We start from the raw sequence: 15,783 nt of genomic DNA, 5'->3' as shown, positions 1-15,783 counted from the left end.
GATGCCTTTAAAACAGCAGTTGTAAAGCCATTACTAAAAAAAACTAACTTGGATAGTAATGTACTGGCAAACTATCGACCAATATCTAACCTACCATTCATTAGTAAAGTACTTGAAAAGATAGTTTCAGGTCAAATTAATTCCTTTCTTGAAGAAAACATCTTAGAAGAATTTCAATCGGGATTCAGAAAATATCATAGCACTGAAACTGCCCTCACCAAAATAATCAGTGACCTCAGACTAAACTCTGACGAGAATAAGGTCTCCATCCTTATCCTGCTAGATCTCAGTCCAGCATTCGATACAATCGATCACGATATTCTAATCAATCGTCTTGAAAACCTTATCGGTTTCTCAGACTACTGTATGTGCTAAGCTGGTTTAAAACATACATCAGAGGGAGGACATTCTATGTTAAACTAGGAGGCCACATCTCTGAGATATATGACAACAACTATGGAGTTGCACAAGGGAGTTGCTTAGGTCCTTTACTCTTCTCCCTTTACATGTTACTGCTGGGTGATATCATCAGAGAACATAATGTAGATTTCCATACCTATGCGGATGATACACAACTGTACATATCTGCTGAACCAAATGATACAGCTATTAACTCCATCACAGACTGCTTATTGGCAATAAATAAATGGATGAGTAAGAACTTCCTGAAACTAAACGAGAACAAAACTGAAATTCTAATTATCTGCCCCAAAACAAAAAAAGAAACGTTAATAAAGAACCTGGGAGGACTAACCCCTTGGATCAAATCTGAGGTCACAAGTCTCGGGGTTATCATAGATTCAGAACTGAACTTCAATTCTCATATTAACACTTTGAGTGCCAACGACGAGATTAGTCGTGCTAACTCGCCATGCGTTGAGTGCCAATGACGAGTTTTCTCATCTTTTAATCGTTATTTCTTTTATTAGCGATATCCATTCATTTTTCATCCATCCAGCCTGACAATATCATTGTGAATGGGTCTGAGCTCGAAAAGGGCAAATACCGCTGCCTATTGTCTCCCGGATGGTAATGCACATCATTGGATTGGATTGGGTTGGGTGGCCATGTGCATCAGGGGGGGCGACAGTGGCTCGGGAGGTAGAGCAGTCGTCTGGCAATCCGGAGGTTCCCGGTTCGATTCCCGCTCCTCCCGGGCAGCGTGTCGATGTGTCCTTGAGCAAGACACTTAACCCCTAATTGCTCCCGATGAGCAGGTTGGCACCTTGCATGGTTGCCTCCGCCGTCGGTGTGTGAATGTGTGAGTGAATGTGTGAGTGAATGGGTAAAATGGGAGGAACAAATTGTAAAGCGCTTTGGATAAAAGCGCTATATAAAAAAGCAGCCATTTACCATTTACCATCAGAAAAAAAGTCCGGTCCGGGGTTTTCCCATCTCTGGCAAGCAGTATCGTGTTACCAGATTGACTGAGGACCCTCAGAGCAGCGTCAATTATGTGTTTCGGACTATAACGTTGGATCAATAAACGCGATCAATATTTGGAATCGCGATCAGGAATTGGATTAATCTTTTTGCAGAACATCTGATGTGAGGTAAGGACTCTATTTTACCAGTATTGGGTTAATCAGATGTTTTTTTCTCAGCCATCGCAGTGTGTGTGCGTGTATGACGTTAGCGCTGACCAGGTCATTCTCTAGCGTGCATAAGTACACATATACAATCGATAATCTAGCGTTTATTTGAAAACTATTCTAAAATCAGCCGAAAAATTACAACGTGTTTTGTGTATTCCACTAAAGAGCTATTATCGCGGAATTTCTCAGGAATGACTAGAACTCTCCAAAACTATACTCGTATTCAAAACGGTATAAAACGGAAATGTACCAATGAAAAAACAATCAGTTTCGTACATGTTGACTGCAAGCAAGTCATTGATAAGCGAGGGGTGTTTTAGACCCATAGCCATAATTTAAGATATAGTTTAAGCCTTCGCAAATTTCCCCAACCTCCCATTGACTTCAACGCTGGCACGGAATGGCCATATATGGTCAAAGGGGTGTGGCACTCAATGTGTTAACAAAGTGACCAAAACATCGTTCTTCCATCTCAGAAATATAGCAAAAGTACGACCATTTATTAATCAAAACGATGCTGAGAAGCTAATTCATGCATTCATATCTAGCCGGTTAGACTACTGTAATGCACTTTTTACAGGTCTCCCTAAGAAAACCACAGAGAGGCTTCAGCTAATCCAAAACTCTGCAGCCCGACTGCTTACTAGAACCAAAAGGAGAGAGCACATTAGTCCAGTCTTAGCTGCTCTACACTGGCTTCCTGTAACATTTAGAATTGACTTCAAGGTCCTTCTCCTTACATACAAAGCTCTAAATGGACAGGGACCTAGCTACATCGCCAATAAATTACAGGCCAGCAAGAACACTGTGATCATCAGCTGCTGGACTACTAGAGGCTCCCAGAAAGTCAAGAGGATCGGTAATGCAGCCTTTATCAACTATGTCGCCAAAACTATGGAACAAACTACCCCAAAACATCAGGGAAGCCAACTCACTAGACATCTTCAAAAGACAGCTTAAAACCTATCTCTTTGCTCAGGCATTTAAATTAAACATCAGGGATATCCTGACACAAATTGTACTTTACCTGCACTATTCTTACCCTACCTACTTTTATACACTTCCTATCAAATTCATGTGTCGGTTCTATGCAAATTTTATCTCACTACCTCCTATGCACTGTAATTTTAAGAGCACTGCTCTGTTGTAATTACTTCTTACTGATGCACTCCTCTGTTGTATGTTAAATACCCTGTTCTATTTGATCATTTTTAGCCTATTTTTTAACTAAATAATTTTAAACTATTTGTATTATAGTTAAATATACACTCTGCCCCAATCTGTGACCTGTCCCATGTAGTCTGCATACTCTGCCCCAATCTGTGACCTGTCCCATGTAGTCTGCACACTCTGCCCCAATCTGTGACCTGTCCCATGTAGTCTGCACACTCTGCCCCAATCTGTGACCTGTCCCATGTAGTCTGCACACTCTGCCCCAATCTGTGACCTGTCCCATGTAGTCTGCACACTCTGCCCCAATCTGTGACCTGTCCCATGTAGTCTGCATACTCTGCCCCAATCTGTGACCTGTCCCATGTAGTCTGCACACTCTGCCCCAATCTGTGACCTGTCCCATGTAGTCTGCACACTCTGCCCCAATCTGTGACCTGTCCCATGTAGTCTGCACACTCTGCCCCAATCTGTGATCTGTCCCATGTAGTCTGCACACTCTGCCCCAATCTGTGATCTGTCCCATGTAGGCTAGCATTTTTGTCGCTCTTTAATTTTTTCTTTTTCTTTTTATCCATCTTGGCTTTCTAACTCATCTAAATTATATAGGCACCCTGTTTTAATATGTGTCTGTCCTCTAGGTGGCAGCATAAGCCAGGAGCAGGTGGATAATGCAGTTACCGGTATAATTAAATACAATTATTTCACCTGTCTGTCTCTCTTCTCTTCTCTTCTCTTCTCGCTCTCGCTCCTGCTCTCTCTCTAGTCTTGCTCTGCCAGAGAGCAGTTGGCTCTGACGCTGGGAGTCGGAGGCTTGAACTCAGACGCCCCGCGGACCAGCCGTGACTCTCTCCACTGCTCCAGCGGGTACAGCACCCAGACTACTACACCCAGCTGCTCTGAAGACACCATCCCTTCCCATGGTCAGTTCACCACACATGCTCACCCACACGCAGGTGCATGCACATTGACATGTACAGTAAACACACATGCCAGTATACACACTCGCAGCATATTCTCTCTCGCTTTCTCTCTCTCTCTGCCAGATGTGTGTTAGTTAAGACACAGTTACAGACATTGACCACATTCACACGGTGGTCATTTTGCTCTTATGTCATGTTCAGGTTGGGTATCTTTCCACCCACCTGAGCAAAATGGCTGCCGTCTATATGACCCCAGACATAAAGGGTTAAACCAAGAACAGGACAGATAATTTACGTCATTTCAAATGTCTGTCTAATATAAGCAATGGTAATAGTTTGATCACAAATCTACGACATATAAACGACATGGGACATTAAATAGACTTCCACAGTGTTGACCTTGAGTGAAAATTGCTGTCTCACATGAAAGTAGAGATGGCAGGGAATCTGTTGATGCAGCCATTTCATGCACGCTTACCCGGAAAGCGGCTAAATAGTGCTCCAAAATGTCACCATGTTGAAGGGGAAAATTACTGCACTATTTTATATCCCAATGTTAGCAATAATTTGGCAGACAAAATTGATGCTAACTTCATGTTTATTTAGGTATAAACTAAATATAATAATCACAAAGATCTGATCAAGAAGAGGAAATGTCATTGAGATCCAGGTGCTTCTTTAATTTAACATAAAACCTTGTATGTTTTGGAGAGTTGTTTATTTACATAAGTATTTTGAAAATGTCTCTTCTCTTGCTTAAACTCTTGTGTCTGCTGGGAACTCCATGCACTTTTAACCTTCCTGTTATCCTTGGGGTCAATTTGACCCCTTTCAATATTTAACATACCTAAATAAAGGGTTGACATCATTCTTTTTGCTTATTCTAATTTAATGAGGACAAATGAGTAAACATAAAATTAACATAATGATGTGTTTTCAATGTCCTGTACACACTTTGTACACATGGGGTAAATTTGACCCAAGGCTGTTTTTAACTGTATAAAACAACAAATGTCAACATTTTACTTATATTTATTTTGATTGTTTAGGATGATATTGAGGTGACTATTACATGCATATTTATAATCTTTAAAAAAAAGATCCCTAATCTAACATACCATACATGCAGTGCGAGAACCACTCGTAGTTCAGAACTCAGATATTTCCTGTGAAATGGGGAGGGGAGGTGTACATATAACTCACTTTGCAAGAACTCTGATATTGCCTTCAACATGGAGGCGGGCCATATGGTTAGTTTTGTCACAGCTTTTTGATGGTGAAAGTATGTGGATGTATTATCTGTCTATCTGCATGTATCTCTGTCTATGTGCATGTATCTCTGTATGTGCATGTATCTCTGTCTATGTGCATGTATTTCTGTTTATATGCTTGTATTTCTGTCTTGTCTGCATGTATCTCTGTTTATATGCACGTATCTCTGTTTATATGCTTGTATTTCTGTCTCTGTATGTACCTAGTACCTACCTGTTTTTTTAATCTGACTATCTGTCTATTTGTCCAACTGTCTATTCTGCCTCGTCTCCATACCATTCATTTTGTTGCCAAGACTAGAAAGTCAAGAAACCCTGGACTGACGAGTGTCCTACAGTATATAATACACCACATACATACAGAATCATATCTTCTACATTGTTGTCTCAGTTGTACACTAGTGTTTATATGGTTAATATCTCCACCTACAGAATCATATCTTCTACATTGTTGTCTCAGTTGTACACTAGTGTTTATATGGTTAATATCTCCACCTACATAATCATATCTTCTACATTGTTGTCTCAGTTGTTCACTAGTGTTTCTTTGGTTAATAAATCCACCTACAGTATGTCTGTCACCAGTATGCCTTACATCCTTGACTGGTCCTTCACCAGTGTCGTACAGTACTTTGTCTGTGACTACTGTACAGTTTTTTTCTGTGATTTATATTTGTTGGTTTCTGACTGTTTTCTTTCGCTGGTGTAGTAGATCTCTAATTCTCTTTCCACTGTAGTTGCACTCGTTTTAATTGATGAGGATCCTAGTTTGTTCTCTTCTTCCTAAAGCACCTTCCTGTATTATTCTCTTGCAGCTGTAAAGAAAGAATCTGCTCTCTATGGTATGTTTCGGTCTCCCTGTGCTCCTTGTCTCTCTCTGTGTCTGTAAACCAATGCCCCTAAACTCAACACCCCCACTGTTGCACACTGCCTGATCTATGAGACACTGGTGCACACTGCCTGATCTATGAGACACTGTTGCACACTGCCTGATCTATGAGACACTGTTGCACACTGCCTGATCTATGAGACACTGTTGCACACTGCCTGATCTATGAGCCACTGTTGCATACTGCCTGATCTATGAGCCACTGTTGCACACTGCCTGATCTATGAGACACTGTTGCACACTGCCTGATCTATGAGACACTGTTGCACACTGCCTGATCTATGAGACACTGTTGCACACTGCCTGATCTATGAGCCACTGTTGCACACTGCCTGATCTATGAGACACTGTTGCACACTGCCTGATCTATGAGCCACTGTTGCACACTGCCTGATCTATGAGACACTGTTGCACACTGCCTGATCTATGAGACACTGTTCCCAGCAGTGCATGCCTGTGAACATCATATTACCTACTGTATATTTACCTGGATGAGCTGTTATCCCGATTGCGACACCTGGGATGGACTGATTTTATCAAGGTTTTCATGGTCTTATTTTCTGTTTGTTCAAAGGGATATGTGTGCAATATGTGTGCAATACATGTGTGCAAGAATATAGATTCTTATGAATAACTTATTCCAGTTAAAGGATCATTCTGGTTACTTTCAACCTGACCCAATATTTTATCAGCTGGCATAATGCCGATTGATTCCCACCACAACCATGTCAATTAGAATACAAGTGAGGCGGAATTTACCAGAATTATTATCTTCAACAGGATATGAGCTAATATCTGGAATATACTGTGTGCATGTAAACACAATGAGCAATGTGGGTGCTTCAAGCCAAATGTTTGTGTGTGTGTCCATCTGTTTTGTTCATTTCAGTCATCATCAAACTTTTTATTATGCGTTGACTTCCGCAAAGTATTTGGTGTTGTGAGAGTTTGCGTCATTCATACATCATGGGATGTTTGTCTCTGTATCTGTAAGTTAATTATGTACACCAAGAAAACACATGCTGCACGTGGGCATGGTGGTAATTACATTACAGTATTTACCGTTATCATCAAATGATGACTACACACCGTTTTCCATGAAACACACACACACACCTTGATGTTGTTTTGGTGGCCAGCTGACAAGTGAGGATCATAAACACATGATCAACAATCAGCATGTGGGTCAGATGACAAAAGGGTCTGAATGCAGTGTTGATGAGCAGTATGTTTGGGCAAAGAGCTTTTGTCTTTACTACCTTCAGATACAACGCGGAGGGAAATGTTGTCCTCACGCTAGTTTTTTTTAACTAGCAACACCGGCGTGAAGACATGCTAGTGGGTTTGTTCTCAACAGCCGTGTTGTTGACGTTTACAAAAATAAGACTATTTCTAAATGTAACTTATTCGATATCTATAGGCTACAGAGCATTCATAGTAGTCTATTTCATATTCATTGTGAAGATATGCCTTTATTTGGTGAATTTCTCACTCAAGTTTAAATATTTTCAACTCGATAGGTGAAGCGGCGTCTGTTGGTATTTTTTTTTTTTTTTACTTTATTTTTTAGCGTTTATCGCTTTTCTGGTCAAGCATGACCGACAGAAACAGGTTGAAATGGGATGTAGAGCAGGGGAAGACATTCTGAGAAATTACGGCGGGTCCGGGAATCGAACTCGTGTCCCCCAGATCCGTGACGAGCACGGTTTTCCCCGACGCAGAAATAGCGCCGAGATATGCGGTGAGCTACGGGAGCTCCCCTTCTGTTGGTCTTTCAGTTTCAGCATTCACACCTCTACATTTAGTTTGCGTTGTATTTGAATGTAGCTTTACACAGAGGAAAAGGAAGAATTAACAGTTAATATCTGTCTTTCTCCCCCCCTCTCTCTCCCTCCCTCTCTCCTCCTTTATCTCTCTCTCCCCCCTCTCTGTCCCTCCCTCTCCTCCTTTCTCTCTCCCTCTCCCAATTTACCCCCCCTCTCTCTACCCCCCTCTCTCTGTCTCTTTCTCTCTGTCTCTTCTCTCTCTTGCTCCATCTCTCTCCCCCCTCCTTTCTCTCTCTCCCCTCCCCTCTCCCTCCCCCCCTATCTGTCTCCTCTCTCTCCCCCCCCCCCCCTCTCTCTCCAGTTGACTACGAGACTGTTTCTCTCCACGGTGGGGAAGATTCCATCTCTCTCAATCATCATCGTCACCACAGCAACAGCCAATCAGACTTTGACAAGTCATCCACCATTCCACGGAACTCCGACCTCAGCTTCCAATACAGGAAGCTGATCCAGTCCAAACGGCCCGCCTCTACCGTGAGCCTGTTGGCCGAACCCGACGGGGGGCGTCACATGCAGTTGCACACGGCGACCATTCGGCGAAAACCTTCATCCAAACCAGCCTATCGAAGGGGTACGATCAGTGGCGGGGTTCCGATTCCCATCTGCACCCCCCAGGTACCGCTCAAAGCTTTCGGAGGAGGTGGGGGGACTAACGGTGGGAGTGAGGAGAACGTGTTCATGCCTCCTCCTGCTGTTGGAGGAGGTCCGGGAGTAGGAGGAGGGCTGGGTCACAGTAAACTGTGCACCTCCACCCAGAGTCTGAGTGCCCTGCCTCCCTCCTCCTCCTCTCCCTACTACACACTGATACCAGGCCAGATGCCAATTCCAGTCCCTGTACCCACCGTGCCCACAGTTCCCTCCGTGCCAGGAGAGGGCGGTACTGAGCACCACATGACGAAGCAGCAGCAGTACACGTTGCATCAGCAGAGACAGCACCACCCGCAGCAGCCGCCCCCTCAGTACCAACAGGCCAAACACATGCAGCATCTGAATCAGCAGCATCAGCATTACCAGCAAACCCAACAGATTCAGCAACAACAAATAAATCAGCAGTTTAAACAGCAGCAGCAACAGTTGTTGCCACAGCAACCATTGCAGCAGCAACAATTTATTCATCAACAGCAGTCCCAGTACCAGCAAGAGCAGCAACATCAGCAATACCAACAACAGCAGCAACAATTCAGTCAACAACAATTCAATCAGCAACAGTTCGATCAACACCAAAAGCAACAAATATTCCAGCAGCAACAGCCCCAACATGTAGCCTCAGCTGCCCAAGTTGATGGCTCTGTACTGGGGCACAGCGCTCACTACCAGCCCAAGGCTCCGTTCCAGGTCCAAAGTCCTGAGGTTCTGAACCAGGAGGCCGTAGAAAGCGCCTCTCAGGGAGACGGCGGAAGAGGAAGAGGACCAGGTGACATGTTGAGCTTGATTAGAGGAGTGACACTTCGAAGGACCCAGACCAATGATCGTTCCGCACCTCTCCTGCCACCTCCAACCAATCACAAATGAGACTGGAAGTCTGGCATGCACATGTACTTGTGTACACACATATACAACACACACACACATATACAAACACATGCACATTCATATAGACTAACACATACAAACACACATGCACATTCATATAGACCCACGTACACACGCACAGATGTATAAATTAATTGGCAGAAGGTGTGTTTTGGAGCTATAACGAACACACAAGTCTGCCCTCGGAACTGGAGAAAGTGTTTTATTTTATTTTCCAAAGCTTTGTCTTAGACTGTTGAGAACCATATGTTGTTTTTAAAGTTTTGAGGATCTACTTTTCTTCCCTTTTTGCTGAAGAGAAATGGACATATTTGCCTTTTTTGTCATTAATGTTTCAAGTGTTGATAAAGTTTTGTTTGACTCAGTTATCTTACCCAATCAGAATGTCCCATAGCACTGTGTCACTGTCAACTTGTTGACTATAACCTCCTGGTCAACTAAACATGCCCTGTTAATTGGTCAGACATGGAGCAATTAGCATCTCAGATCCTCTCCAATCAATCTTGCTTTGCATCCTAGACAAGTCCAGTAAAACAGAACACAAATTACAAGAAAAAACATATGGGACCAATCCAGTTGTGTCACAATGCCAGGCAGGCTATTAACTATATTCATGCAGTGGCCATTTTGCTCTTATATCATGCTCAGTTTGGGTTTCTTTCCACTCTGTTCCCACGCTGGGAAAATGGCTACTGTGTGAATATGGTCAATATGTCTCGTAATGTAGGATTAGGAAGCAAACCTGAGCAATGGTTAAATACTTGGGAGAGAAAAAACAAAACATGGAGAGCACATATTTTTATCTTGCAAGTGATGCTGGTCTGTGTTGGTGTTTAGTGAGGTGCATCAAGCACACTTCAACACCACATCACGTTAGCATCAATCTGGTGACATGAGCGTTTGGTTTCATTCTATTTGGGGATGCAGAATGGCACACATGGAAGCAGCCCACTGTGAAAAGAATTACAGATGCTGCTGTTGGTCCCTGTGTGTTTGCAGTGTAAATAGGTTATTAACAGGAGGAACCCAGTGTATTTAAGGGCCATGATTCAGAGGCAGCTGTTTGAGGCTGCAGTTTGGAACAGGTTCACCTTCAGCAGGGATATTGGTTGGGCTGCACCATAGGGACAAAGTGTCCTAGGTCTGTATTGCAGCCGTTGATATAGATATTGTTTCATATTGTGATGTCAATATAAATTAAATATATTCAGCCATAGATTGGGATTCACAAATTGGACAAATTCCATGTGATTAATATACTGGGCCATGAGGAACAATGCTCTGGTGACAAAATGCTGTCGTTTGTCATTTATAGTCCAGGTACCCATCAACATTGCCTCAATGTTTAACTAGTGTATCATGGCCTTTACACTGACTGGTTTCTACCTGCAAAAGTTTCATTCTGAGATGATCAAAATGTTTATATTGTTAATGAGAGAGAAGAAATGAGAGAGAAGAAAGGATGCCTTGCTTATTAGTCTCGTCATCAATCTTGATGATTGATCAATCAAATGCTAGATTGTATAATGGATTGATAGGAACCAATAAGCCCACTGTCATGTGTGTATATATTAGCGCGATAATCAGAAGAGAGATCTATATATGTCTCAGTTGTATTTTTGTTTATTGATTAGTGGATGATGACAAACCGTATATATATAAAAGAAGCACTGGCATCTTTTCTCTTATTTTTTTACAAAAGCTTCAGAAACCAGACGGACTGACTGATACTTGACTGTTCTCGGGTCAGTAACAGTGAGACACTTAAAACTCCAGACCAGATGGAGAGATTAAAACTGACCCGAGTTCAGTGTCTGTACGCTTGAGGATGAAATCTCACTATGTACTGAACCGAAAGAGACGTCAAAATGAGGATGGATGGGGAGGAAGAAGAGAAAGAAAGAAATGGACAGAATGCAGAAATGTTTTATTGTTCAAAGTCCAATATGGGAGCAATAATAATAATAATTGATATGTTGATTGATTGGTTATTGTTTCTAGTTGTACTGTAGCGCCAAAGTGGCTTACTGTACGATTGCTACGCAGCTGGCTTCGCTATTTATTCAGTTATTTTTTTCTTTTTTTGCTTTTGTTCTATCAGTACCCACAGCCCTGCTCCTCCCCTCCCTCGTGGTGTATGCTTGTGTGTACTTTGTTGTGTATGTCTGTCTTTGGGTTTTGATGTGTGAGAGTGGTGTGTGTGTGTGTGTGTGGATGGTGGTTTTAGACAGTTATTGATAACTGCAGATGAACCAATCACAGGCCTAGACAGTTGTGATGTCCGTGTGAATCAGGAACATACATTGGCATCTCCAACCAAGGATCCTAGAATCTTGACGACGTCTGTAGATTCTTAAAGAAAAACTAATATTCCACTCTACATGGAAGGGATGCCCTCTTGTACCCAGTTATAGCCTATAGCTTACATCTTCAAGCCATTTCACATTATGGTGGCCCCTCACTGATGTGTTTCCACTTTATCTATTCTGACAAACCACTCCCTCTTGTTATACTTTCTGAGATGATTGGCAGGCTCCTACACACACACACACCCACAAATAGCTGATGGTGTGAGGTTATGTTGGAGCTGCTGCACAGGCAAACAGCTCCCTGACTACATCAGTGCCAGCCAGGTGTCGAATACAAAAACCAAATCAAGACCAGAGACATTTAAATCAGCTATTGGCACCGGTGTCAACATGGAGTAGTCCTGGAATTAGACAAGTATGCAGATGAGGAAGAGTGTGCAGATGAGGAAGAGTGTGCACTACCTAGTGGACGATGGTCCAGAGGGAGCCCTGGGATTCGCCAGCTGTCTTTGAAAAGGACTGCTGTATTCTCCACCGAGTGTAGCTTGGCACGACACGCATCCTCTTATCACTTCATAGAAATACCAACACATGCTGCCCTGTTGTTAACACACACTGCTCCTAGAGGTGTTGTGCCAGCAGTCAGCTGACAGGTGTGTTGGAACGTACATCATTTTTATGAGCGAGGTTGTGTTGGATCTTGGGTGGGTGTTAGATCAGTGAAGGGTGGAGTCTGTCCACAACCGCTGCTCCTTTTGGGGTCACTGACTGAGGACTCTGTGTGTGTGAGTGTAGTTTGGCAGTTCAACTAATTTCAACAGGGAACAAGATGTCACAATGGCACCATGTGTTTCTGATGCATGAATATGCAACTGAAAGCTAAGGAAGTCTCTCTTATCCACACACACACACACACACACACTCTTCCATCCACTCCCTGGGTTGGGTGTGTAGGGTGGGACTGAGGTTCTGTGGGCTTAGATTGTCCCCTGGAGTGAGTGTGTGTGTGTGTCCCGCCTCAGCCTTAATGACACACTGGGGATGAGGAGTAATTGTTAGTTTCCATAAATCGTAGAAAACTCAAAGTCAGAATAAATCCACTCTCGGGAACATTGTGTTCATCTGTACAATTTCTCTGAAAACACTGGTTCCCGGTTGCTATGAAACTACAGGTCGGGACCCCAGATGTTTATTAAAAACTGTTTGCATGGTTTTTTACACTTAAGTTGGGGTCGGCCTAAATCTAGTGGGTCCCCACGTGATGACAGTGGTAATGTGTTTTGAATGAGCCTAAACCCAGCAACTAGACAGACTAAACATTTGAGTTAGGTACTGTAGTCCCGGGGCTGAAAAACAAAGCGCTTTAAAGAAAAGTGTACCTGTAGGCCTACACAGTATATTACCAGCATCCGTTGTGCTTGTGTTGCTCGGTGTTGTCGCAGCTCGCACACTATATCACGAGGGAGACGGGTTGGAAGCTCTCATTTGGGTTCATGGCCTGAAAGAAAATGCAGAAACCTCATTTGTGGTTCACAGTCCTGGTTTAAAGTACAGTACACAGTTTATAGTGCAGAGCACGCTTGTATATAGCTCTGCTCGGCATAATTCTAGCCCATCCGTATAGCCTCGTAAATGGATCTGTACTGTACAGAGAGAGAGACGAGGTGGGAGGTAAGGGAGAGAGGGATGAGAGACTTGAGGTACAATAATCTCTCCATTCTCTCAATTTGAAGGAGGGATGGAGCTGTTACCCAGCTGGACTGGGGCACTTTCTTCCGCTTCCCTCCCTCTTTATTAACACCCGTCTGTGCCACCTGACTCCCCCGTCTCACACCTGTTGCTCTATAGTGCATCGGATTTCACTAATGGTCGCACAGGTTATGTAGTCCTAAAATACTTAGACACACACACACACACGTGTAAAGTAGGATTACACTTGAATGTAATTCCCCCACAGTGTGTTAAATATACTATTAAACCCCCTCTTTCAATCTCTGGCTCTTACCCAACCACAGTGTTGAAGGTATTAGTTTTGCAGACATATAGCGTTGTCTTCCTGGTATAGTTTCATTATGTTTATTTAAATGTCTTTCGTCTGCACTCTTGAGGTTGAGCTGGCCGGGAGCAAAGGGGTGACTGAGCCAATGTTCAATGGTTCAACAATGTCCTTTGTGATGGATGTCTGGATATTTGTATAGATGTAATACAGACGTGTCTGTGAATAGACATTGCGCATAGATGTTTGCGATTCATACAGGCGTCAATTAGTTCAGTTTTCTTCTATTATTTGTACTTGATGGTTCCTCTCAATCACAGTGACTGTGTGTGTGTGTGGCATGCATGAGTACATTATGTGTGTGTGGTACATGCTCCCCCCCCTTTCTATGTGTATTCCATCTCATGCCTTAAATCATCAGGAATGTGGGGTTTAAAATAAAAAAAAACAGTGTTCTGAAAGTGGTCCCTGATCTCCTTATCTTTTTTGCTTGGACCCCCGAGAGGGGCCCCAGAGCCACAGCCAGTGAGCTGTCTGAGCTCTTCTTTCTGTATCAGTGTGTGTGTGTGTGTGTGTGCTTCTGTCTGTATGTTTGGATCTGCATGCATTATGAAATGCATCTGTTGTCATGATGATATGTTTGTTTACAAGGCGGTATAATCCATCTGATGTAAAAAAAAACAAAGGGCTCTGACTCGGCAGCTATCCAAGGCGCTTAGTCATAGTCCTCACACACACATACTCGCTCTGCCGTGCTTGTAATATTGAGACAAGCTGGCCTAGATATGTGCTCTCTAACACAGAACAGTCCTCACCCTTTCCCTCCATCTTTCCTATCCGTCTGTCCCTTTCTCTTTCGCCCGTCTCTCCCTCCCTCCCAAACACTCGTTCTAATCTGCCAGTCTGTGTCCAGGCTCACTCAAGTCATTAGCAGCTCCATGAGTCAGCAGCAGCAGCATCACTGTGACTCAGCAGAAAGCGTGTGTGCGCGTGTGACTGTGCGCGCACGTTGCCAGGGTTTAGCAGCGTAATCTGACCACATATGGAGCAGGAGAGAGTGTGCATGTGCCAGGGTTATATGTGTAAGCTGACCTCATGAAATAGGATTGCACGTCTCTTGCACCAGCCACTCAACTTGCAGCAACGCTCTCGAACACTAGAGGTCCCCACACACTGCTACCAGCCTGACTGAAATGCAGTCTATAGTATTGAGCCTGTGTGAGCTAATGTCAGTCTGACACGATGAGGCAAAAGAAGACCGTCAGCTTTTGGTTATGGGTCTTTATTGCCTACCATGTTCAGTATTAGTGATGGCAATGACCGTAGACTCACTTTAGCTCTCTGTCCCAATAGTAGCTATTGACTAGGTGTATTTACCTTATTGTGCTACATTGTTGAACGGAACTGTTGTTCACAGGTTAAACATATCACTGAAATCCCATATACCCATATTAACTAGATGGATGTATATTTATATAAAACATTATATTGCAGTATATTAGACCTCCCTATATCTAGTACCACCCTACAAATGCAACTTTCTCTCACTCCACCATTCCACATCTTACCATGGAGTATTTACAAAAATAATCCTTGCATATCACCCAGAAGTATTGTTTCTGTTTGACGTTATGAATGTGTGTCTGTGTGTAGTAATGGCTAATTGTTGACTACAGGGTAAGCGTGGGTCAGAGAATGATGCAGAGAGAAGGAAGGACACTGACAACTGGGATGGGGAAAGATAGAAAGACAGGAAGATGGAAGGAGAGAAGGAGGAAGAGAAGGATGGAATGCCAGAGGTACTGTAAGAGTGAGTAAGTGTGTGGTCACACTGTGATGTGGTGTGTGTGTATGTATGTGTGTGTGAGTCACTAGGGAGCCATGGAGAGTAGCTGCCGGCTTCTGTAAACCATGGTAGCATTTTGTGTTCAGGCCACCCCTCTTCCCAAAGGATAATGATCGAGATGTTGCCTGAATATCATGGTCTTTATGCTCAGATGGCTCTGGGGAAACCGTCTGAGAGTTACATTACAATTGTGATTGTAATTTACTGTAATTATCTCAGTCATTTTGTGTGTGTGTGGTATGAGTAACGTACTGTATACTGCTGTGTAATTTCACCAAGTCATAGTTTACTATGTAAGGCAGTTATTGTGTGCGTGTGGTAAGGTGCTTGTGTGTGTGTGTTTGTGTGTAAGTAAGTCATGCTGTCTAGATTCCGCCTGCCATATGCCGTCCTAACCACAGGCCTACTGGAACACCACAGGTATG

At 43.2% G+C, this 15,783-nt stretch overlaps 1 protein-coding gene across 2 annotated transcripts in view; it reads left to right on the top strand.

Annotated features, from left to right (window-relative positions):
• mtss1 (MTSS I-BAR domain containing 1) overlaps positions 1–13,967 on the top strand; it is a 240,893-nt gene extending 226,926 nt beyond the window's left edge. The window contains exons 12-14 of one of the 2 annotated variants that reach the window (XM_084316507.1): positions 3,532–3,688; positions 5,775–5,801; positions 7,976–13,967. In XM_084316507.1, the coding sequence (XP_084172633.1) occupies positions 3,532–3,688; positions 5,775–5,801; positions 7,976–9,186 (1,395 nt within the window). In that variant the 3' untranslated portion in view covers positions 9,187–13,967. The remainder of the gene's footprint in view (positions 1–3,531; positions 3,689–5,774; positions 5,802–7,975) is intronic. The other variant, XM_084316508.1, reaches the window with a different exon arrangement.
• The last annotated feature ends 1,816 nt before the right edge of the window (positions 13,968–15,783 follow it).

Source organism: Notolepis coatsorum (genome assembly GCF_963971535.1).
Source record: "Notolepis coatsorum genome assembly, chromosome: 6".
Taxonomy (NCBI): Eukaryota; Metazoa; Chordata; class Actinopteri; order Aulopiformes; family Paralepididae; genus Notolepis; species Notolepis coatsorum.
The sequence above is the reverse complement of the archived record's forward strand: the minus strand, read 5'-3'. Positions and strand labels throughout refer to the sequence as shown.